The sequence below is a fragment of the Salmo trutta genome, chromosome 39, assembly GCF_901001165.1.
Source record: "Salmo trutta chromosome 39, fSalTru1.1, whole genome shotgun sequence".
NCBI lineage: Eukaryota > Metazoa > Chordata > Actinopteri > Salmoniformes > Salmonidae > Salmo > Salmo trutta.
This window is the reverse complement of record NC_042995.1, coordinates 13,744,754-13,770,648: the sequence shown is the minus strand read 5'-3', so window position 1 is coordinate 13,770,648 and position 25,895 is coordinate 13,744,754. Positions and strand designations below refer to the sequence as shown.

Sequence of the window (25,895 nt, the reverse complement as noted above, 5' to 3'; positions counted from 1 at the left end):
ATAAGATGCATATTAGTGATGAACTGTAAAAGGCAGATGTTATCATCCCACTTGATTTATGTCTAACCTCATATTGTGTAATGTGCGTATTTCTGTAACATCCCGTGATGACCCTGACACTTTGGTATACTGAGGAATGGGGGGTGGAGCTGGGTAGATGTGACTAGGGCTGTGGCGGTCACGAAATTTCGTCAGCCAGTGATTGTTAAGCAAATAACTATTGGTCTCACAGTAATTGACCATTAATGAAAAATAACCACATTTAGCATCTCCTGGCTTCCATACATTTTAAAAAGCCTAATAAAGCCATGTAATATAGCCAGTGGTGGAAAAAGTACCCAATTGTCATACTTGAGTAAAAGTAAAGATACCTTAATAGAAAATGACCCAAGTAAAAGTCACCCAGTAAATATACTTAAGTATCAAAAGTAAATGTAATTGCTAAAATATATTTAAGTATCAAAAGTAAAAGTATAAATCATTTCAAATTCCTTACATTAAGCAAACCAGATGGCACGATTTTCTTGTGGCCCATGTTGACGTCAATGCTTCCCACCTTTGTGAAGTTGGCTGGATGTCCTCTGGGTGGTGGACCATTCTTGATACACACGGGAAACTGTTGAGAGTGAAAAACCCTGCAGCGGTGCATTTCTTGACACAAACCAATGCACCTGGCACCTACTACCATACCCCGTTCAAAGGCATTTAAATATTTTGTCCTGCCCATTCACCCTCTGAATGGCACACAAACAGAATCCATGTCTCAATTGTCTTAAGGCTTAAAAATCCTTCTTTAACCTGCCTCCTCCCCTTCATCTACACTGATTGAAGTGGATTTAACAATGGATGGTTCAATAAGGGCTCACAGCTTTCACCTGGATTCACCTGGCCAGCCTATGTCATGGAAAGAGAAGGCATTCTTAATGTTTTGTATACTCAGTGTAAATATCCATTGGTGAAATATTAGTACTGAACCAGTTTTACCATATTTAACTTTCCATGTCTCAAACTCCTTGTGAACCTCTGCTTCAGAGTCTTCAGGAAGGGGTTTAGACACCACAGATGATACAGTAACAGCCACCAATAGAAGGAGCACGAGAGACTTCATTCTAGAGATGAGCGGCTAAGGTAGAAAACACATCGAAAGATCTGGCTCCAGCTCAATATACTCAAATAGGCCATATTGATATTGATACACTCAAAGGCTTATCCACATCCTCTGACTTCTCCCCCAAACCACACACACACACACACACACACACACACACACACACACACACACACACACACACACACACACACACACACACACACACACACACACACACACACACACACACACACACACACACGGTCCGCCTTGTGGGGACCAAGATTTTGTCCCCAGTTAGTCATGACGTCCCCATACGGAAGGTGTGCAAACAGTTGAAAGTCCCCATTGGGTCAGCAAAACAAGAACACACACACACACACACACACACACACACTCGACAGCGATGCTTTACTGTACCTTCTCCCTGTGATCGTAGACTCACAGTGCGTTGTACCACTGCACACTGCCACTTTATAGCCACCAGTGACATAGTAGACAAACACAAGAGATGAACTCTGTACCTCTTTCAAAATCACATCGCACAAGCACACAATGCTGTCTTTCACAATCACTTAAAAAACAGCCTTTCTGAGAAGTAAAATTAACCCTACGTTTCCTAATCTAAACATCATCTTGATTCAAAGTCACCTGGTAGGTTAATTCCTCATCACTTTACAGTTTCTCTGTTCAAATAAGTGTCAAGCAAAAGCACAGCTACAATAACTCACGGCAGTTGGATTCCTTTAAAAATCTGCGACTTCCAATACTAAAAGTAGCTTGGACAGCAACTAGGATATTGACATGAAATTAACGTCATAAATTTGGCATACTATTTATAGGGCTATACTATAAGGAGACTTGCTAAATCTGGATCCTGAGGGCCATCTAAAGCCCTGTTTATACCTGGTTCTAACTTGTGTCCTTTATCCTGATCTTGTCCACATTCTGATTGTGCCCACATTTTTAGACAGGTGTAAACGATTAAAAGACACATTGTGATCAAATCTTCCTTGCCACCGTCAGGAAGGGATAACATATACATTTTAATACCATGTGTAGTCACATTTCTGGAAATGTGGGCATGGTCAAAATGTAGACAAGATCAGGACACATTAGCACAAGGTATAAACAGCGCTTTTAACAGATGTCACTGATTATTGCTCGAACCCAGAATCTCTGGTGGCACAGCTAGCACTGTGGTGCAGTGCCTTAGACTACTGCGCCAACCGGGAGGCTGCATTTTGATATTTTAAGTAGAAATGGTGCACCAATATTGAATTTTAAAAGCCTGTTATATTAAATGAAATGCCCTTTAATATAGACCACATGAAAAATTAAATAAATCTGATTTAAGGTGTGATGGAAATGTTATGTTTGTGCTTTCCTAATAACTAATTTCTGTGTTGTATTCATGTGCTGTTCTAGAAACCAATTTCTGTGTTCTATTCATGTGCTGTTCTAATAACCAATTTCTGTATTCATGCAAGTGACTGATTATCACTATCAGTATCTGCAATTTGGCAGTAAGACCAAACCTTGTTTTGAGAATGAAAGATATCTCAGTTTCAAGGTCTCAGCTTGGAGAGAACAAGCCTTGTGAGGTATTGGTCTGCCACATGCATGAACCAGTATTGGTTGGTCTCATGAACGAACCGAACGTTTTCCGTTTCTTCTCTTATGTACTGCAGACAGGTCAAATTTGCATGACTTAGCTTATTCGTCCTTCATTATTAACGGGTCTGCCCAGTTGGAGCTCCAGATCGACATGTGTACATGGTGCATTGAGTTGGTTGGAACCTCTGTTAATAAACAATGATTCATTAAAGATTGACTTCGAGTGTCCCTAGTGGTAATTTCCACGACATGGAGTAGAATTTCCACGACAAGGGTTAGGGCCAAATCAGCCTTTTGACATATCCCTCCTGTTTTTCTGACTTCCTGGAAGATTTAATCTGCTTAACCCAAACATTTCCCCAAGTTTTCACCTCATTGTGAAACCCAAATATTATGATCTTATTATTGTATTTTGTTTGTAAAGCCCTAGTTATTTTCTTGCTTTGACAAAGTCATTTCTGAAGATTCTAATTAATTTAACGTGATTTACATTTGTCTCTCATTTTAAGGTCAACACTGTTATGTGAACTGGACAATCCTTTTACAACGGTGAAACTATTCCTTTATAAGTAAAATATTTTTTTTTAAAGAAACATTGGACGTCAAATAGTAAAATCATAGTGTCAAAGCAGGTGATCTGTTTCACTATAGTCATTTTTCTGAATTGAACCTTTTGAAATGGGAAATGTTTTTTTTATGAAGTTGAACATATGCTCTTTATGAAAGAATCTTGACAATTTTTTATCGTTTTTTACCCAAATGACACTATTAGTTCATGACAACACAACAGGTAGAATTCAGCAGGGTATCTTACCTCCGCAGTTCAGTACTCCATCCTGCATATATTCTACTGTGCTCCTACTCATGGTCAACACTCTGCTACTAAGTTACCAATTCAGTTCACTATAATACTTATGAAGAGAATAGAATACAATGCCACCAAGTGGTCAACTAATGCCACTGAGTTTACCACTAAAGTTTAATGTAATTCACTCCCAAGTGAATCAAATTCCATCTCCAACCAATTCCAACCGTGGACATGGTCTTAGATTTTTTTTAAATGCATCTAATTCAATACCAAAGCAACTTCAATCTCTGACAGGGCCATTTGGGAGCAGGCCTACCTATAGTCTTTGAATTAGTTGGATCGCCGTTCCTCATTCTCATTGAGGCCCCTTGTGTCACCGATGGATGATGGAGCATTAGAAATACAGCGGTCTCTAAATCACATTTACTGTCGCTGTTTAATACAAGCTCATTTACTGTTCAACCCCCCCAGTAGGTAATAAAAATATCTTGGTGGGTGCTTGTATTTGTCCTATTTCACACATGTACAAATACACATGTGTGAATTGGAAATGTGTTTTCCTCATATCCCACTCTCCCTGAGACAGGGTCTGCCATTATCAACGGTGACCCTGGAGCAATTAGGGTTGAGTGCCTTGCTCAAGGGGCCCGTCAACAGATTATTCACCTTTATTCAAACTAGATTCCTTTCGGTTATTGGCCCAGCGCTTTAACCGCTATGCTACCTGCCACCTAGTTGGTAGTAATGACATGGTAGGTGTGTTAAATCTTCTGAGGCTTGACTTTTCACCAGGGTGGAGGCTGAGGCAGATGGAGAGGCAGAGTAGGAGAGACAGTATAGGACTAGTAGGACAGAGACAGTATAGGACTAGTAGGACAGAGACAGTATAGGACAAGTAGGACAGAGACAGTATAGGACTAGCAGGACAGAGACAGAATAGGACTAGTAGGACAGAGACAGTATAGGACTAGCAGGACAGAGACAGTATAGGACTAGTAGGACAGAGACAGAATAGGACTAGTAGGACAGAGACAGTATAGGACTAGTAGGACAGAGACAGTATAGGACTAGTAGGACAGAGACAGTACAGGACTAGCAGGACAGAGCCAGGAAATATTATATTGCTTCCCCAGCATACTAATTCACCCCTGTCTGGGTGCTGGGAATCTGGGATGCACTGATGAAGACTCCATAAGGTCAGAGCGGTGTGATCACACATTACCATTGATGGACGGATGCAGCAAATCTCATCCTGGTCTCAGGTCAGCGTGTCATTCATGGAATCATCAACAAGACCTGATGTAGAGAATACTGTAGTACTAGTCTGTAGTACTAGTGTGTAGTACTAGTCTGTCCCAGGCTCTTCAATGAGTCTGTTATCTTAACCTTTGACTAAGGAAAATCAACTTGTGTAGAATGTACTATCGTCTGCAGGCAATTTAAATGCACCATATTTGGTTCAAAGAATAAAGGTTCAATTTAAAATCCAAAACATTTTAAAATCGTAAATGTATAATGGTAAGCACAGCACAAATGGTAGACAATTGTGAACAGTTACTTTATACCCTCAATGTAGATATTAGGATTCAATGTATTCTTATGCAATACAGTTAATTACAAAAAAGTACAAATTCCAATATAAAAGGTAGCCGCTCAGACCTACAGTATGTCTCAGACTGAACCCTGACCTGTGTCAGCGTAAGACAATTAATAGAGCAGAATTATGAACGCCTGAAAGCCCACCTTGAATTCATGTACTCAACAAAGTAATTGAACTAATCCTTCATTTTGTACACTAAAGTATATACAAGTAATGAATGCATACCAGCCATAGTTCTGTTTAAATGTAACGACAACAAATGAATACACAGCATGACCAATTAAAGGAAAGAATGTGTGACGGTTGACAGGATTCCTTCTGCAGAATAAATACTATATGACCCGGTGTGATGACCTGAACAGGCATTTCCTGGTTTGGCTCCTAGAACCCTGAGGAGTTAGCTGATTGGTGCACCGGTGGTGACAAGTTTGTAATAGGCTCCTTTGAGAGCCATGAGCTGGTCATGTGGTCCCTGTTCGATGACGAAGCCCCTGGACATCACGGCGATGATGTCAGAGTTCTGGATGGTGGAGAGACGGTGGGCGATGACGATGCAGGTTCGGCCCTCCCTCGCTTTATCCAGCGCCTCTTGCACCGTCTGTAAAGCATGCACATGCACGCGCACACGCACACGCACACGCACACGCACGCACACACACGCACACACACACGCACACGCACACACACACACGCACACAAAGCTTTGAGCTGATTTCACAATCACCCATGACTCACCATGATTACTTGATTACTGCCTCTGCCTCATACAATGGACCTAAGGCTCAGGCAAATTGCATGCTTGCCTTGCCTCGTATCAATTCTAAAGCTATTTGGAATTGAAAGATCTGTATAAATTGAATCTATCCTTATCAGGTTCAGGACTTCTTCCACTGCTTGTGGTGATGACAGGCGGTTGTCATGGAGACATTACCTTCTCGCTCTCCGTGTCCAGGGCTGAAGTGGCTTCGTCCAGTAGCAGGATCTTAGGGTCGCGGATAATCGCCCTGGCGATTGCTATGCGCTGCTTCTGTCCCCGAGAGAGCTGGGAGCCCTGGGAACCCACGTTGGTGTCGTATTTCTAAAGGGAGAAATTAAAACTTTAAAGACTACTGTGTCAGACAAAGGGCTACAGATGCAGGGTATAATGTGACAGAGTTCTTGTGACTAGAAGTTTGGCACAAAACCTGGACATTTGTATTTGGATCTTAGTTTGCGAGTATCTTTGATAGAAACGAAGATGTTAGAGTAACTGGCCACAACTGACTTAAATGACATATCTAAATCATTGGTGTTTCCTTCCTAATGGTGCTACAAACTTCAGTGGCAATTTTGGGTTGTTTTAAGTTAGTACACTGACCGTGTTGTTTTAAGTTAGTACACTGACAGTGTTATTTTAAGTTAGTACACTGACCGTGTTGTTTTAAGTTAGTACACTGACAGTGTTGTTTTAAGTTAGTACACTTACAGCAGCATTACCTCAGGTAGTGTCATGACAAAGTCGTGGAGCTGGGCTTTCTTGGATGCGGAGATGATGTCATTCATGCTGACTTCGCGCAGGTTGTCTCCGTACTTGATGTTGTCTCCGATGCTGCAGTCAAACAGAATGGGCTCCTGGGATACGATGCCGATCTTGGAGCGCAGGTACGAGACGTTGACCTGAGTCGAGTCATGGCCATCAATAATCTGCAATGCAACGTGGAAAATCCAGTCAACTATCCTGTGAACTAATCCAGCTCCCAGGATACCCCCATTTTCTTACAGTCTTTATACCTCTAGAGACATATATGGGGATATTGTGTGCTGCTGACAGAAACTGAGGACTCACCACTTTGCCCTGGTCGGGGTCATAGAATCTCTCTAGTAGCTGGACGCTGGTGCTCTTCCCACAGCCGCTGCTGCCCACGAAGGCCAGCGTCTGGCCGGGCTTTACCGACACGTTGAGCCCATTCAGCACCTGGATGTCTGGCCGGGTCGGGTACGTGAACTTACAGTCAATGAACTCTAAGTTCCCTTTGAAATCAGGCTGGATGAGAGAGAGAGGGGGCGTGAGAGAGAGAGAGAGTGAGTGAGTGCGTGTTTGTGTGTGCGTGCGTGGGTGACATGTACCCATTTGTCCCCCTCGTTGCTGTAGACGCTAATCTTTGGCACGCGGTCGAGGAGCTGGAAAAAACGGGCAGCTGAGATCTTGGCTTTGGCATAATCTGGGGTGTAGGAAGAGGCTCGGCCCAGCGCTGTGCCACTGGTCACTATGGCTGAGATCACTCTGAACCAATCACAGAGAGACAATGGGGTTTAGTCAGGTTAATATAAAGGAATAAACAAAGGCGGTGGAAAGGTGGTGGAATACATCTTGGACAATGTGATTTCATGGTCTGTTTATATTGTTGACAGATATGCAGGCAGACAGGCAAACAGGCAGACAGGCAGACGGACAGGCAGGCAGACCGTTTCTCTCACCTGAAGACCAGGCTGAAGTGGAGGCCCTCCTGGCGCACCAGGTACCCTCCAAACCTGTAGGAGGCACTGTTGGCCATGAAGACGACACACTGGGCGAAGCCGTAGCAGGCGCCGTACACGTTGGCCTTCTGCTTGGCGGCCTGGTACGGAGCCTCCAGGTGAGCCTCGTACATCTCCACAAAGCTCTGTTCCTTCCCCAGCCCCGCGATGGTGCGGATGTTGTTCAGGGCCTCGCCAGAGATCTACATAAAGATACCACAGAGATGTCACAACCACCCACCACTACCACCTTGGAAGTCTAGAACAGGAAGTAAGAACTGTCTACAGTACAGGAACTATACGCATTATCTCTACCACACTGTAAGATAAGCTCTCCAGTGGGTTTACTGTGACGAGGTTTCAGGAAGCGCTCACCTGATGTCTATAACATACATTACAATAGTTACAGGCTGAAATATCTTAGACTATTACACAAGGGAAGTTCTGTGGTAGTGACTTTCCTTGAATGACCCTAACAGAAGCTTTCGAGAACATGTTGATAACGTATTGACAACTAATGTGAGAAGTTAGTGTACAACCTTGCTTCAATGACAATTCACTTCCAGTCACAGTAGCACTATGTGACTCCAGCCTGTGTTACAAACAGCCCTGGCCAGTGAGTTAGTGGAGTACTGTAGCCTACCCGTCCTGCATCCTCCATGGCCTGTTTGTCCTGCTTGGCGAAGCCAGTGAGCATCTTAGCCTGGAAGCCTCCGGACAAAGCCAGGAATGGCAGGAAGCACAGGATGACCAGGCTGAGCTTCCAGCTGAAGTAGAAGGAAATGATGACGGCAACACCAATGTTGGTCAGAGAGTTAACGATCATGCCGATCTGAGAGCCAGTGGCCTAGGAGAGGGCGAGGGAGCGGTATCAATCAATCAATTTGGGTTCGGAATAGGTTATTTACCCAGAATGCCAGATGGGTGAGGTTTTCTTTTGAGTCTGCTGCATTAGTTCCATAGCACTCCATTAAATCAAGTATTTGAAAGACACTAATACTATTTGGTCTGGGGTCTGGTAACTGCCCTATATGAGGACTGTATGAGGTCCATACTCACCCCTTGGACCTGGGAGGCGTCAGTGGCCAGCCGTGTGGTCAGAGCCCCGGGGCTATTCCTGTGGTCATCGAACCAGCCCACCTCCTGACCCAACATGGCGTGGAAACCCATCCTCCTCAAGCGCCTTGTCAGCAGCTCCCCAGACTTAGAGAAGGCATAGCCCTGGTGGAGACACCGACACCATCAGATCAGGTTAAGGGAAATGAGTGACAAAAACACAGAGAAATAGGCTGCTCTTTTCACAGAGTTTAGAGAAGCAGGAGAAAGGATCCGGTTGATGTGAAGATTAAACCTGTTGGGGCTAGGGGGCAGTATTTGCACGGCCGGATAAAAAACGTACCCGATTTAATCTGGTTACTACTCCTGCCCAGTAACTACAATATGCATATAATTAGTAGATTTGGATAGAAAACACTCTAAAGTTTCTAAAACTGTTTGAATGGTGTCTGTGAGTATAACAGAACTCATATGGCAGGCCAAAACCTGAGAAGATTCCATGCAGGAAGTGGAAATCTGATTTGTGGAATCACCTTCAACACTTTGCCTATGAAACACACCGTGAGTTAGGATTCATTTAGCACTTCCTAAGGCTTCCACTAGATGTCAACAGTCTTTACAAAGTGGTTTGAGTCTTCTCCGGTAGAAACTGACCGAACGAGAGGCCTGGAAAGTTGGTCATAGGGGGAGGGCCATTACTACTATGATGCAGGCGCCCATGGGTACCCTCTCGTTCCGAAACGTTTAGTAAGACAATGCAATCGTCCGCCTTGAATATTATTGAAGCTCTGATTGAAAAAGGCCCTAAAGATTTATGTTATACAACGTTTGACATGTTTGAACGAACTTAAATATATATTTTTTGCACATTCGTGACGACAAGTCCCGCGCGCCTCGTACATTATGAGTAGCCTTCGAAACGCGCTAACAAGAAGGAGCTATTGGGACATAAATTATTATCTTTTTCGAACAAAACTACATTTGTTGTGGACCTGCGATTCCTGGAAGTGCCTTCTGATGAAGATAATCAAAGGTAAGTGAATATTTACAATAGTATATTTGATTTTAGATGACTCCAAGATGGCGCTAACCTGTATCGCCTAGCCTATTATTCTGAGCATAGCACCTTGTTTATTGCAAAGTGTGATTTCCCAGTAAAGTTATTTTTAAATCTGGCAATGCGGTTGCATTCACGAGATGTTAATCTATAATTCTTTGAATGACAATATTATAATTTACCAATGTTTTCGAATAGTTATTTTGTAAATTGTAGCGCTGATTCACCGGAAGCTTTTGAGGGAAAATATTTTCTGAACGTCATGCGCCGATGTAAAATGCTGTTTTTATATATAAATATGAACTTTATCGAACAAAAAATGCATCTATTGTGTAACATGATGTCCTAGGAGTGTCATCTGATGAAGATTGTCAAAGGTTAGTGCTGCATTTAGCTGTGTTTTGGGTATTTGTGATGCATGCTAGTTGCTTTGAAAATGGCAGTGTGATTAGTTTTGGCAGGGTACTCTGCTGACATAATCTAATGTTTTGCTTTTGCTGTAAAGCCTTTTTGAAATCGGACAACGTGGTTCGATTCAGGAGAGGTGTATCTATAAAATGGTGTAAAATAGTCATATGTTTGAGAAATTGAAGTTATAGCATTTATGAGGTATTTGTATTTCGCGCGACGCGATTCCACTGGCTGTTGACTAGGGTGGGACGCAAACGTCCCAGGTTCCCAGACAGGTTAAGAAAGGTGAACATAAAGGATGGGAGGGAGGGAGGGAGGGACATGTACTTGGAGCATCTGGGTGATGAAGGAAGTCACTCCGACCAGCACAAAGAACATGCAGATACCATTGATCTCCCTCCTCTGAGCCTCTGGGTCTGGTATGGAGAATGTCTACAGGAACACACACATACACTGATTAAGCTAATGAACCAATATTCAATGAAGACTGTCTTGGTCAATACTAGACCCCTCCACCTTACCGCCAGAATCTGACTGAAGAGCAGGGAGTACACTGGGTTGACTCCTCCGTTGACAGCAGCTCCGATGGTTCCAAACAGCATGTAGGGCCACTCAGGGGCATTGTACTTCAGGATCCTGGTCACTGGAGCAGGCTCAACATGCTCCTCCACCTCTTCCTCCTCCACAAAGGCACTCTGGACACATTAAGACATATATACACACACGTGTATGGACTATGGATACATGCATAACAAATGCACACATGTAAACTGTAGATTACCTCGAAAGGGTAAGTAGCAAGTAACCCCATTTAACTCTGTTGATGACTCCCATACCAACCTCCTTCACACACACACACACACACACACACACACACACACACACACACACACACACACACACACACACACACACACAGACCTTGCCCGCGTCTGCCTGAGATATGAAGGATTCTGCTTCTGGAATGAGGTTGGACAGCTGTGAGCGGGTCCTCTTCCTGATAGAGGCTCTGCACAACAACAGACAAGCACCAAGTCAATGCACTACCGAGATGCAAAATGACACCATCAGTCAGCATTCTGGCACAAAATGTCTGCCGTGCTTCACCCAGATGTGTGTCGGATTCACTGTAACCAGATATGAGTGAGGCCTTGTGAAAAGGATGTGAAGTGCATCATGAGAGATGTAGTTCTACAGTACCTGAGACTGGCCCTGTAACTCCCGGCCCTGGATAAACTCTTCTGCTCTGGCTCGTCGTTGCCCGCCACTGACACAGGCAAAAGGAGGGAGGTTATTATACAAATTGTTATAAGAAATGTTTTGTTAAAAGTGTTCCTGCACATTCATTTCTCTCTTAATGCTTTTTATGTTGACAAAAGTGTGTGCAAGTCAACTTTAGAATTTTGGATGGGGATGCATTGATCTCATAGAGACCTACTCTGTCTGGCCTTCTGGTTGAGAGCCTTGTCTCCTTGGCTTTGTAGGGTGACCAGAGTGAAGTAAACACCCTTCCTCTCCAGCAGCTCATCATGCTTGCCCCTCTCCACCGCCCGCCCATGCTCGTAGCCCACGATCACGTCCGCGTTCTTAATGGTGGATAGGCGATGGGCTATGGAGATGGTGGTGCGACCATTGCTTACCTTATAGGAGATAAACATGAGACCGTTATCCTACCTGGCTATTGTAAATATGATTATTTCATAATAGTTTTTCTACCATTTGTCACGTACTTAGGTTTGATCATGTTGTATGAAATATGATATACGAACACAATCTATCATCAGGGTTATCCTAACTATTATTACTATAATTAATTGATCCTAGCAGAGACACTTCCTGGTCTCTTCCTGTTGTGTTTAGGGAATAGGGTGCTATTTGGGATGGAACCACTCACTTTGTCCAGTGCCTCCTGTACCACAGCCTCACTCTCATTGTCCAGAGCGGAGGTGGCCATGTCCAGCAGTAGAATCCGGGGGTTCCTGACCAGGGCCCGGGCGATGGCGATGCGCTGCTTCTGACCGCCACTCATCTGACCTCCGCCCTCTCCCACCAGCGTGTCAAATTTCTGTTGCACCAATCACAAGTCTTTAACTGAAAGGCCATGTGACAGTAGATAGACAGTAGACAGTAGATGTTGAGTCAGTAATGTTTAACGTTTTTAAGCTTTTGAAAAACACTGGAGACAAAAGTCACAAATAAGTCGTGTGGGTTGTCATGTGGGTTGTCATGTTAGTGTAACAGTTTTCCTTCCGTCCCTCTCCTCGCCCCTACCTGGGCTTGAACCAGGGACCCTCTGCCCACATCAACAACTGACACCCTCGAAGCATCGTTACCCATCGCTCCATAAAAGCCGCAAAACAACTACTTCAAGGTCTCAGAGCGAGTGACGTCACCGATTGAAACGCTATTAGCACCCGCCCCGCTAACTAGCTAGCCATTTCACACCGGTTACACTAGCCCTCAATGTGTAGCACGCTAAATGCTGTCAACCTCACCTGTGGTAGGTCCATGATAAAGTTGTAGGCATTAGCCTCCTTGGTGGCGTGGATGATGTCATCCAGGGTGACTCCGGGGCGACCGTAGCGGATGTTCTCGGCGATGGTTGTGGCGAACAGCACGGGCTCCTGCTCCACGATGCCCATCAACGAACGTAGCCATTGGATGTTCAGGCCTCTGATGTCATGGCCATCCAAGGTCACCTGAGACGAGGCATAAACAAGGAGAAAGATGGAATGGGAGGGAGAAAAATGGGACATTTACAATGTCTCTACACTATTTCCTCTAAAGACTCTCTCAGTGATAGACTTTAGTGGAGGTGCACTTTTGTACTGATAAAAGTAGTATTATTTTACTAATGTGTTACATCATGTTAAATATATATCAGGGAAGATAACATACCATGCCCTCCTTGGGGTCGTAGAAGCGTTGGATGAGCTGCACGGCGGTACTCTTCCCAGCTCCACTGGGCCCCACAAAGGCGGTCGTCTCGCCAGAATTCACTGCTACACTCAGCTTGTCCAGAATCTGACACGGCACAAAGTAAATGACAGACTGCATCTTCAAGGAAATATTCCATGATCGCCCTGCGATACAATAATCAGATGCATGTCGTCGTTATAGGAAATACAAAGCCACAGTACCACGACTTCAGGTCTGGAAGGGTAGTGAAAGGTGACGTTATGGAACTCAATGTCCCCTTTGACCTTGTCCAGTTTGTAACCTGCTTCTGAAAGGCAGTCGATGTCCGGCTCCTAGGCACAGTGACACAGCCAGACAAACGGCAGTGTTAACCACCAGGGCTGTTTAAAGTGAGCGTGCACACACAGTAAATGGAATGCTCAATGAAATTCTCCAACAATGTTGAGATTCCCACCCTGTCGATGGTCTCAAAGATGATGGTAGCAGCTCCTCTTCCTGCAGCAAATGCCTCCAGACATGGAGATGCCTGCCCTAAGTTCAGGGCTGCTATCAGCACACCAAAGAAAACCTGCGATGACAGACAAGACAGTGCAGAGGATGAGGTGATCATTCTTTTTTAAGCTCTTACTGTTTATTATTCATTCATAAACCAAAGACATTTGATTCACAGTCAGTAGCTGAACTACGTACGGACTCTTAATAAAGTATACCTTTATGGTGTTGGCCGTATGGTTACAAAATAGTACCTGTAACAGTGTTCCGGGGCTGTACTCCTGTGTGTCCACCACTAGGCTGGATCCATACCAGAAAGCCAGGGCGTAACACAGGAAGATGATAAACCACATGTAGCCTGTGAAGAAGCCCATGATCAGGCCCTTCCTGATGCCCCAACGCTGAGCTGAGATCAGGTTCTTGTCATACCTGGGAGAGAGAGAAAGGGACAGAGCGTTAGAGATGCAATCCGGGATCTTAAGCACACCAAAATCGTAACATCTCATACGAAATGGATTCGTAACATATCATACGTATTCCAACAAACAATTGTGATTTTTTTGCAGGATTGGAATTACACAATTGGATGACGTAGTACACAAAAAACAGGGACCCGTTTTGGCTCGTAAGCACTACTTTCAGAAATACTTGCTGAAATTATACAAAAGTTCTGGAGCGTCCCTTTAAACTGGGATAGAGGCCCAGCACTCAATATAATATGTAAAGTGGTGCTACTAGTTGCCCCTTAAGGAGAAAACAATTAATGGAATTAAACAGTATATAGTGAGGTTGATCAAGGTAAAGAATGTCAAATTTGGCAGGTGAGTATTGACACTTACAAATTCAGCAAATAACTAAAGGAGAAATTGTTGGGTCAGTTTCTGTCATGTTATTATATTACCTTTCCACTTCCTTTAGCTCTCCTCCGAAAGCAGCCACTGTTCTGATAGAGGTGAGTACCTCGTCGGCCACGGCTCCAGCCTTAGCATAGGCCTGCAGCTCCTGACCTGTCAGCTTGGCCACAAACTAGACGAGAGCAGAGGAGGTAAGTCGATAGGTGCAGTCAGTACATTACACTAACTAACTCCCACCTCAATGGAGCTCAATGAGAATCGACACATAGTAAATTAACAATGTAAATCATAGGCCTAGTCCTAATACTCATAAATGAGCTTTCCTTGTCGCCTTTAACTTTCATTGTCTCCTTTACGAAGTGACCACTAGTAAATTGCTTTCATCTATCCATTCCTAACAGAGTTAAACGGAGAGGAGGGAAGGAAGGAAGGAAAGGGACCATTTCAGTTTATTGGGACAGGAAGCGACCACATTGATTGACGTTGACCATCCTACCAGAGCCATGAGGGCGGCCCCGACTCCAATTAGAGGGCTGGCTGCGATGATGACGAGCGTTAACTTCCATCCCTTCACAAAGCCCATCGCAAAACCGCACACGAAGGTGGTGAAGCGCTGGATAAAGATGCTCACTTGATCCGCAATGGCGTCATTGATCTTGTTGATGTCACTGTGAAATAGCGGAGCACACCACAGACAAAGTCATGAGAGTCATTAACGTTTTTCCAGGTCAGGTCAAGTTCAAGAACAACTACAGATGTATATTCTTAATTTGGGCCAGTTTGCTAAAGCAGAAAAATAATCCTGCAGCAACAGGAAATGTGAGTTATTATGTGGACCATAATTAATGGACATTTTTGTAGGGATTAATACATGTTTTGTTAGGGCAAATAAAGTCTGACATTTCAACACCCAACCAGGGAACAAAATTATTGGATCCGAGCACCTTTATACTTTATAGAACAGCAGAATTTCCCTAACAGTTCTTTCTAAAACTCAAATACACTACAACTTTACATTTCCTACTGTGCAGGAAAATTCTCAGCAACAAAAGAGTGATCAAATTAAGATCCTACATCTGTACTGGTCCTAAGCATGATAACAAATGCAAAACGTTCCCAGAACTTTTTCTATTAAAACCTAACAGGAGAATTTGGTCTGTGTTTTTCTCTTACTCTGACATGCGTGTGTTTAACTCTCCAGTCGAGTTGCAGTCGAACCAGCCAATCTCCATCCTCATCACCTTCCTGAAGTACATCTTTCTGATGATCTGGATCTGTCGCGCTGCAGACGTCACCCACAACGAGATCTAAAAGAGAAATAAGGCATTCAAAGCAATCAAGATCTGCGCTCTGTCATCAAACTGCTTGAACTCAGTATGTTGATGCAAACTATATACTTACTTGAAGGTATCCTAGCAAGAAAACTGCACATCCAATGGCAACGTAATAGTAGGCAAAATTGGTCATCTCATACTCAATGTCCAGAAGCCTGAAAATGAGTGTCATACAGATGTAGGATCTTAATTTTAGCCAGTTTGCTAAAGCAGGAAAATAATCCTGCAGCTGCAGGGAATGAGAATTATTATGTGGATTATAATTAATTGACATTTTTGTAGGAGTTGATCAATTTTTTGTAAGGGAAAATCAAGTCTGACATTTCAAAGTGGAATTACAACCAGCCTTATTAAACCTTGAATACACTACAAGTTTTACATGTCATGCATCGCAGGGAAGTTTCCTGCAACAGTGTGATCAAATTAAGAGTCTACATCTGTACACGAATTACAAAAGTCAACAGCTTGAGACATCAAGAAGACCCTAACCTTACCCTAAAATACATAAAGAGACCATTTTCCCTGTGTAACCTGCCCATGACAGTAGGCTACTATAGTTGTCAAATAAAATACATCTTTCTATCCTTAATCCTTTATATAGAAATTCCATGTACAGCAACGTCCTACTCTTGTGCGCAGCAACGAATAGGACTTACCCACATGTTAAATTCTTCATCTTATCAGTGTTATTGCTGTCCAGCCAGTCTGTCCATACTGACTGGTTCTTCCACTGTATGGTGTTGTTGATACATTCCTTCCTGGGGTCCAAGAGCTCCTGTAACTCGATGTCGTACTCGATGAAGGTGTCGGTGAGCATCCCGAACACCAGCAGCATGAGAGGCTGAGCGGAACCATGGAGGAAGGCACACACACTTCCCCCCACCATCATCAGGGTCTCCCGGCAAGTGGCGAAACGGAACTGCAAATACACACACACACACCGAACACACACAAACACACACACAACCAACCAATGGGTCAGTCATCACAACAGGTGTTCTGATAATCTGACCTACCATCTCAGAATGTACTACCTGGACAAAATATGCATGCTTTAACCACTGTAACCATGTAGATTTTAATATCGTCATTGCCACAACAAAGGCATCCCATGGGAACCTGCCTGTGTGTGATGAGTCTGGCCCATGATGCTCCATTCTCATATTGTACCTACAATTCTTGTACTGAAGATTTCCAGTCCAGTTGTGGTTTAAAGTTTTTACGTACAAGAGTTATGAACTAGCTCTCCCACACATGAGATAAAATAAAAACGTCTTCATGTGACCTTCACACTACACTACACAACCGCACAGTGAATTCACTGAAGGAAGCATAGAGTTAGACACTGTTTTCTTTAACCTCTATGAAAAGAAACGCAAATAAAATACTTTACCAGCTGAAAAAAGCCAATCCTGATAGCAGCTTCATTCTTCTTGTTTGGAGACCTGGGACAATCACAGAGAAAACAGTCAAAGCCTACAGGACATGAGGGGGAATAATGTAAGGAGAGATGAGGGACTTACTTTATGTCCTGTTTCGAGTTCCCCATCATCCTGCAGCGGAGAAAAAAATAACATACTATTAAATGTGACCTTGTTTTTATGTGTCACAATTCTGAGAAGCATGATAAGAAATGGGCTCCCGGAGTGGCGCAATGGTCTAAGGCACTGCATCTCAGTGCTAGAGGCGTCACTACAGACCCTGGTTTGATTCCAGGCTGTATCACAACCGGCTGTGATTGGGAGTCCCATAGGGCGGCGCACAATTGTCCGGGTTTGGCCAGGGTAGGCCGTCATTGTAAATAAGAATTTGTTCTTAACTGACTTGCCTAGTTAAATAAAAAATTCCATAAACTTATTTTGTTTAATTTATCAATTTTACCAACAAGAACACAAATCACACAGAATATAAGTCATGACAACTGTTTGTTTTTTTTATCTGAGGAAGATGCACTTACATGTATGCATCATTAGGATCTGTAATAAAAAGATGATAATGAGATATTACACTTTCTAAAGCATTGTTCATGTCAGGAAAATGACATCAAAATCATGCATTGAACATAATCACATTCATGCAGGTGTACCTTCATCATCAAAACCATTGTTTTCTTCTCCCAGCTTTTTGATGCTGTGTAACTTCACTGATCCACCAGGCATCCTGGACTGTCTACAATACATTTATAAGAGGAAAAATATATAATAAAAATGAATTACAAAGCCAAAATACATCCCAATATTTGCTGTTTCCCAAATCCAATAAAAAACGACGTATCTCCTCTTTACACCAAAACCCTTGTTGGATTCTGTTTCTTTACATTATAGTTGATCCAACTGTACAGTACACTACTGGGCTCCAGTCCGTACTAAGACGTGCTGCCGAGTCCACCTGACAGCCTGGTGCCACCACTGTCTGTCTGTAGAGACGGCAGGTGGTCACTGATAGTGGGAAAAGAGTAGACCGATAGGGTGACTGTGGGCTGGAAGAGGCTGAGGCCCTCTGCACCACGTACTTATTGGACACACAAGCCAGGTTCACGCTGGAACTTGAGGTCATACGATCGTGTTTAGAGGTAAGTGTCCTGTCGGTTCGTACTGCCCAAGGGGCCGATGACCCAGCTATGCAAAGAGTAGGAGAGAGCATGGTACAAAAAACAATCCAGACCCTTTACTACATAGCTCTCCTTGCAATGAAAAGGAATCAGGTCAAATAATTTGCATATCAGGGTTTTACACTTGCAATTACACTCATGGTGATATGGGTTTTTCTTACATTCGACCATAAATTAGGGCTAAATGGATGTTATGAGAACGTCAGATAATCATTTTCAAGAATACATAACAAGTAATGATATTAAGCCACGATCACCATCACAATCTGAGGTATGCCTACTTTTGTTAAAGAACTGTTCTAGCATTTTTTATTAAGTACATTTACATTTTAGTGATTTAGCAGAAGCTCTTATCCAGAGCGACTTACAGTAGTGAATGCATACATAAAAAATAAAAAATTGTACTGGTCCCCTGTGGGAATCAAACCCACAACCCTGGTGTTGCAAACACCATGCTCTACCAACTGAGCTACACAGGACTGTGATCCAAAACCATGGCAAAATCTGTAAGACATCCATCGATGATTAGGCTCAGCATTACACATTCATCATATCACATTGATGACTTCTAAAGATATTACAGTTTATCGACCCTTCTGCATGTGAACACAAACTGTGTGTGAAAACAGGATACTTTCCAAGAGTTAAAGCTAAGTCAAACACCTTCCAGGTCATCACCCTCAGGGCTGCTGTCCTCTTCAGTCCTAAACAAGCCAATATGATCTGTCTGAAATTATGGTAATACATTTCTGTTTCATTTGCATTTTAGCAGTCTTGTCATAAGAGGTTTTCTCCTAACTGGGATGTTTTACGTTAACACTGTTGCTTTTACTTGCTTTCATGGGGTTGGGAAGCCATTACAAACAAGCACCAACACTTCTAATTTGAGACCAAAACCTTATTCCACGAGTAGTACTTTAACGCAAACCAATTTTCCTTTTTGTTTGTGAACTGCAACAGTAAATGGTATGTTTTCTCTCCCCATTGGGAAGCAGGTGAATAGGCCTGGGACACAGTGCTTGTGAAGGCTACTGACACGTGAGGAAAAGGTTCTGGAAACATGCTTCTGAAACATGCCCAAATAAGTGAACAGTTTGTTACGTAATGATTAACTCCTAAAGGAACAAGTGTTACCCATTATAGCAACATTATGATAATTCACATTGCAGACCATTACAGGCCACTGCACGCATTGTTCCTGCTCTGTTGTAAACTATGACTATTCAAATGGATTGGCAGATAGCCATGTTTACTGACTACTAACACAGCTTGCCTAGATCAGGCCTATGTCTATAGTAGTTCATCAATTAATGTAGCATAATCTGTCAATTAAAAACCTAATACAAAATTAACTTAGAGTGGTAGATACGGTGATAGATAATTAACTAACACAGATTTGGTTGTGGTCAATGAATGTACAGATCTAGGATCTTAATTTGATCACCCTGTTGCAGGAGAACATTCCTGCAATGCAGGAAATGTAAAACTCGTAGTGTATTTGAGGTTTAAAAAGGCTTCTGAAGTTTGTAATTTCCACTTGATCAAGCCCTACAAAAATGTACATTAATTATAATCCACATAAAAATGAACATTTCCTGTTGCTGCAGGATACTTTTCCTGCTGTAGCAAACAGGCTCAAATTAAGAACCTACATCTGTAGGATGAGCAGAAATTATTTATATTATTGATCATGCCCATTTTCAATAGCCTACAACTATTTGCCACCATCTAGTGATCATTGTAATACAAGGCATGACCTTGAGTTAGTATTGAGTTGAACTATGCTGAACCAAAATATAAACGCAACATGCAAGAGATTTTACTGAGTTACAGTTCAAATAAGGAAATCAGTCAATTGAAATTAATTCATTAGGCCCAAATCTATGAATTTCACATGACTGGGCAGGGGAGCAGCCATGGGTGGCCAATCAGAATTAGTTTTTCCCCACAAAAGGGCTTTATTATAGACAGAAACACAACTCAATTTCATCAGCTGTCCGGGTGGCTGGTCTCAGACGATCCCGCAGGTGAAGAAGCCGGATGTGGAGGTCTTGGACTGGTGTGGTTAAACATGTTCTGCAGTTGTGAGGCCGGTTGGACGTACTGCCAAATTCTCTAAAATGACGTCAGAGGCAGCTTATGGTAGAGAAACTAACATTAAATTATCTGGCAACAGCTCTGGTGGACATTCCTGCAGTCAGCATGCCAATTGCACGCTTCCTCAAAACTTGCGTTGTGTGACAAAACTGCACATTTTAGAGTGGCCTTTTATTGTCCCCAGCACAAGGTGCACCTGTGTAATGATCATGCTGTTTAATCAGCTTCTTGATATGCCACACCTGTCAGGAGGATGGATTAACTTGGCAAAGGAGAAATGCTCACTAATAGGGATGAAAACAAATTTATGCACAACATTTCAGATAAATAAGCTTTCTGTATGTATGGAACATTTCTGGGATCTTTTATTTCAACTCAGGAAACATAGGACCAACACTTTACATGTTGCGTTTAGATTTTTGTTCAATTTATTTGACATGATAATCCATGACAACCATATTTTAAAATGTAAAACACATTTTCTGTAAAAATCATATTTTTTATAATTATATCAGGATTTAATATGCTATTTAGTATGTCGGCCTAATTTCATTTTTTTTCATCTATTAGACATCGATGAATTATGGATGAAAGAATACTTTAATAATCCTTCCATGTTGAAGTCAAGAGTATGTTAAGTAGTTTCAAGTTCCTACCAAACGATATCTAATCAAATCATTTTGGACCTTGTTAACTCTAATGACATAACTTGGCTCCGATTGGCCAGTGCTAGACATGTGACGTCCTTGGGCAGAGTTTGGTCTTGCATAGTTTCTGAAAACTGTTACTTTGTTGCGCTGGTAAGGAACATCTCCAACAGGTACGACTTCAATATTCCACCAGACTGTAATCTTCTTGAACATGCAAAAGTTGAGGATAGGCTATCTATCACAATCTATCATAATTGATCGAACAAATGTTTATTATTATGTAATGTGCAGGGCTTTCAATTCTGTCATGCGCCCTGACTTTCCATATTGTGTTATTTGAAACATCGAGAGCTTGCATTTAACATGAGATTCACATTACATTCAAATGGGAATGTAGGAGTGTTGCACATATTTCATCCAGATTTGTTCAACCACATTTTTAATAGTATTTGTTAGTTGTGGTTTAAACGACCTTTGGCAAGATATTGGCTCATTTTGCAGTTGATTATTTACAAAGAGCAATTACACCAGATAGCCTACAGCGCACTTTGAAACCGGCGCAGGAAATCAACCCCTGCCAGAATCCCCCCCCCCCCCTCTAATTTCCTTAATTTTGTGGCTAGAGTCAAATACTTTCAATGGCACACATCAGTCGAATACTTTCTATAGAACAAACTTCACGTCAAGATAGGCAACTGAAATGAATAATTCATGTATCTGTGTTATATTAAACATAGAGGGAGTAAAATGTTGGCAAGCAATAAACATTCCAAGGCGGTATCTTGCCGGGGGCAGCACGGGGCGTCCCGGGCACGGTCGGGCGCTGAAGGGGAGCGAGGGGGGGGGGTCGATCAGGACACCATACAAGCTAGAACCGCCACATTCACTTGAAACAAATAGCCAAAATTAAAACTGCAGACAAAAATGCTTTCTGCTATTAAGATCCGTGAAATGTAGGCTAAACTGACAACGGAGTGAAGAGCAGAAATCTCAACTAGCAAGCAAGTCGCAGCAATGAAGAACGGGGGGATTCTGGCAGAGGGGAGATTTTAGGCACAACACCGGCATTAATAACGGTTGATCCTTGCTCTGTTCAATCCTGTCTCTGTCATTCCATGCGCTTCAATGAACTCTCCCTGAATGTGGTTGATCTTCAAAGTATTTTCCTGATTATCTTATAGCTACGATAACGTTATTACTATAAGCTACTGTTATAAGATGCATATTAGTGATGAACTGTAAAAGGCAGATGCTATCATCCCACTTGATTTATGTCTAACCTCATATTGTGTAATGTGCGTATTTCTGTAACATCCCGTGATGACCCTGACACTTTGGTATACTGAGGAATGGGGGGTGGAGCTGGGTAGATGTGACTAGGGCTGTGGCGGTCACGAAATTTCCTCAGCCAGTGATTGTTAAGCAAATAACTATTGGTCTCACAGTAATTGACCATTAATTAAAAATAAACACATTTAGCATCTCCTGGCTTCCATACATTTTAAAAAGCCTAACAAAGCAATGTAATATAGCCAGTGGTGGAAAAAGTACCCAATTGTCATACTTGAGTAAAAGTAAAGATACCTTAATAGAAAATTACCCAATGTAACGGCCGTCTGAAAGAGTAGACCAAGGCGCAGCGTGGATAGTGCTCATCATGTATTTATTTCTGGTGAACACTTAAACAAAATAACAAAAAACGACAGCCAAACAGTTCTGTCAGGTAATACTCACGAAACAGAAAATAACCACCCACAAAACCCAAAGGAAACAGGCTACCTAAGTATGGCTCCCAATCAGCGACAACAATGTACAGCTGTCCCTGATTGAGACCCATACCAGGCCAAAACCAAGACATAGAAAAACATAGAAAAAAGGACATAGAATGCCCACCCTAGTTACACCCTGGCCTAACCAAAATAGAGAATAAAACCCTCTCTATGGCCAGGGCGTGACAGTACCCCCCCCCCCCACAAAAGGTGCGGACTCCGGCCGCAAAACCTAAACCTCTTGGGAAGGGTCCGGGTGGGCATCTATCCGCGGTGGCGGCTCAGTGGTGGGATGCAGACCCCGCTCCACCACTGGCTCACCCCACTTTGGTGGCACCTCTAGAGCAGGGTCCCTCGCTGCGGGCCCCGGACTGCCGGGTGACTCTGGCTGCGCCGGACTGGCGGGCAGCTCTGGACTGGCGGGCAGCTAACAAAGAAGTGGTTAACAAAGAAATAGGTACTCCTATATGGTTAATTTAGAGTTATTAATGTAACTTTAGTTGTTCTACAAATGTTGGGCTATTTGTTTAGATTTTTAATACATTGTAAGGTTGCATGATGAGACTCTAATGATGATTTGAAAAAAGTCACTTAAAAGGCATGAGCTCTGCTTAGCTTTCTACGCAGGCTGTACACACTCCAATAGTAACTCATTCCCAAATATGACAAGCACTTGATAATGCCTCGAATTTCACAGCGGCATCCCCTTTGTGACTGTAATGCACCCTAAAAAAATCCATGCCTGTTGCGGCCCAGAGTGCTGCGTTGTGCCCTTCTCCCTGAGTGTGCTGCGCAATCTACACGGCTCTCCGTCACGTCTTTCTCACGTCTTTCTCACAGGCTACAAGTTAAACAGACCCATCGGGGACGCAACTGCGTGCATCCTTATCCAATTCCGAGGTGCATATTGAAGATATTGGAAGAACTGTCCACATTTACTTTTCATCAGCCAACAAGATGAGTAGGCCTAACGAACAGCAAAATCACTAACCTATGTCTACTATCCCCCCACAGTACAAAAGTCGACTATTCAATTCTGTGCGAGAAATAAATATTCAAAACATAGTCTGGGACAGTTGTGGGATGCGATAGATCCCAAATTAATACAACCACTAGCATCTAAAAACCTGTTTCATGCAATGTGGCTCATACAACAGATCAGAACATTTAGCTTAAAATATTGATAAACTAGAGATTACTTATTAAAAGGCTGTTTGTCTCATCCTGTCCCAGACATGTTTCTGTACCTCCTTGGACTGGTGGTGTTTTACTACCTGTACCGTTGGTTCCGGGAGATCCCCAGAGTCCCAGACAAAGGAGACAAATATGTCTACATCACGGGGTGTGACTCTGGTTTCGGCAACCTACTGGCCAGACATCTGGACGAGCTGGGTTTCTGTGTGATCGCATCCTGCTTCACAGAGAAGGGAGAGGAAGACTTGAGGAAGGCCTGTTCAGACAGATTCACCACCCTCCACCTGGATGTCAAAAAGAACGAGAGCGTCGACAAAGCAGCTGCTTTGATTAAAGACAAAGTTGGGGCTAGGGGTGAGTGTCAGTGTTTATATTGAAAAGCAAACAGTCCTATCATCATCATTTGTTTCAACCAGTCAAATTATGCAATATTACCAGTTCAGTTGACATTCATGTTAGTGCCGTTATCTTTGTCCTTATGTCCCCTTCTTACCAAACACCTGTGAAATAATGGCTGTTCAAAGAGCTACCTAATGACCTGTCATCTTCTAGGCCTGTGGGCTGTGGTGAACAACGCAGGTGTGGCCATCCCCTCGGCCCCCTGTGATTGGCTGACCATTGATGACTACAAGTCCATGCTGGACGTGAATCTGAACGGGGTCATCGCAGTCACCCTGAGTGTGCTGCCCCTCATCAAGAAGGCCAGGGGTCGTGTGGTCAACGTAGCCAGTGTGTTCGGCAGGATCAGTCCAGTTGGAGGACCTTACACTGTGTCTAAGTATGGAGTGGAGGCCTTCAATGACAGTCTCAGGTGAAACAACACAACAACACATTATCCTATCCATGCCATATTTTTTATCTGTGTTTTTTTTAAATATATATACATACATTCAGTAATCTAGCAATGGTGAACCATAAGCAATACAACTTTGACTGTTTGACTTGATGAAACTATAACAATCTGTAACATATCAGAAGTAAATTTGTAAACAGAAGTTTTGTTACCTTGTTTTTCAGGAGAAACATGGCACCTTTCGGAGTCAAAGTCCTCTGCATTGAGCCAGGATTTTTCAAGACCACCGTGACTGACTCGGTAGTCCTGGGGAAAAGCATCAAGCAGCTGTGGGAGAAGATGCCACAACAAGTCAGAGATGATTATGGACCTGATTATTTGGACAAGGGTAAATATTAAAGTTTTATTTTCCTACATTCTGGAATGTATTCATTTACACAAATGTTTTATTTATCCTATGCAAAATGTGGCCATTTTTTTATTCTGTCTGCCCACTGTGACATCCAGTCTTTCAAAGGATTTGATCTATTCAGAAAGCATTATTCACCCCTATGTTCTAGTGAAAGTGGCCATCCTGAATAGCTAAAGACAAACATGTAACATGGTTCCTAACCTTCCCTGTCCCTTCTAGTGGACGTGATGATGAGGGAGAAGCTTGCCAAGATGTCTGACACCGACCTAATGAAGGTGGTGAGCTGTATGGAGCACGCTATCTCTGCAGTCCGTCCTCGCACCCGCTACTCACCAGGGTGGGACGCCAAGCTCTTCTGGATCCCCATGTCCTACATGCCAACCAGGTTTGCCGACTGGCTACTGCTCAAGGAAGCCATCCTACCAGCCAAGGCTGTCAACTAAGGCTGACGTAAGATTGTCAGTGTTTATGCTGTCAGAACAAATACTTGATTGTGCTGTGCTACTGCTTGTCTATAATGAATATAACACTTTTGTACCCTACGGTCTGCAGGCCAAAATACAGTATGATGTAAGCTTTGCTACAGTTTAACCTCTGACTTGTAACAAAAAATAAAAGCCATAATTGCTATTTGG

At 42.9% G+C, this 25,895-nt stretch overlaps 3 protein-coding genes across 7 annotated transcripts in view; 1 reads left to right on the top strand and 2 right to left on the bottom strand.

Annotated features, from left to right (window-relative positions):
- Positions 1-660, bottom strand: part of LOC115179763 (bile salt export pump) — a 24,858-nt gene extending 24,198 nt beyond the window's left edge. The window contains exon 1 of the mRNA XM_029741495.1: positions 497-660. Within this exon, the coding sequence (XP_029597355.1) occupies positions 497-597 (101 nt within the window). The 5' untranslated portion in view covers positions 598-660. The remainder of the gene's footprint in view (positions 1-496) is intronic.
- LOC115179766 (retinol dehydrogenase 7) overlaps positions 1-25,895 on the top strand; it is a 27,398-nt gene extending 1,503 nt beyond the window's left edge. The window contains exons 1-5 of one of the 5 annotated variants that reach the window (XM_029741504.1): positions 20,814-21,281; positions 24,091-24,409; positions 24,608-24,866; positions 25,073-25,236; positions 25,480-25,895. In XM_029741504.1, the coding sequence (XP_029597364.1) occupies positions 24,097-24,409; positions 24,608-24,866; positions 25,073-25,236; positions 25,480-25,703 (960 nt within the window). In that variant the 5' untranslated portion in view covers positions 20,814-21,281; positions 24,091-24,096 and the 3' untranslated portion in view covers positions 25,704-25,895. Of the gene's footprint in view, positions 1-20,813; positions 21,282-23,578; positions 23,762-23,796; positions 23,823-24,090; positions 24,410-24,607; positions 24,867-25,072; positions 25,237-25,479 lie in introns of those variants that run through there. The other 4 variants (XM_029741503.1, XM_029741500.1, XM_029741501.1 and 1 more) reach the window with 4 other exon arrangements.
- On the bottom strand, positions 5,055-18,305 carry LOC115179762 (bile salt export pump). Its single transcript, XM_029741494.1, has 29 exons — positions 18,052-18,305; positions 17,821-17,903; positions 17,692-17,710; positions 17,258-17,287; positions 17,128-17,179; positions 16,391-16,653; positions 15,802-15,889; positions 15,574-15,707; positions 14,897-15,068; positions 14,448-14,572; positions 13,801-13,975; positions 13,509-13,622; positions 13,276-13,386; positions 13,034-13,159; positions 12,631-12,834; positions 12,030-12,200; positions 11,574-11,775; positions 11,336-11,402; positions 11,057-11,144; positions 10,657-10,830; positions 10,463-10,567; positions 8,671-8,832; positions 8,255-8,458; positions 7,573-7,814; positions 7,222-7,378; positions 6,941-7,138; positions 6,592-6,798; positions 6,047-6,193; positions 5,055-5,713 (listed from the first exon to the last, which is right to left on the bottom strand). Exons 1-29 carry the CDS (start codon positions 18,288-18,290, stop codon positions 5,513-5,515), a joined length of 4,260 nt encoding a protein of 1,419 aa, XP_029597354.1. The 5' UTR covers positions 18,291-18,305; the 3' UTR covers positions 5,055-5,512.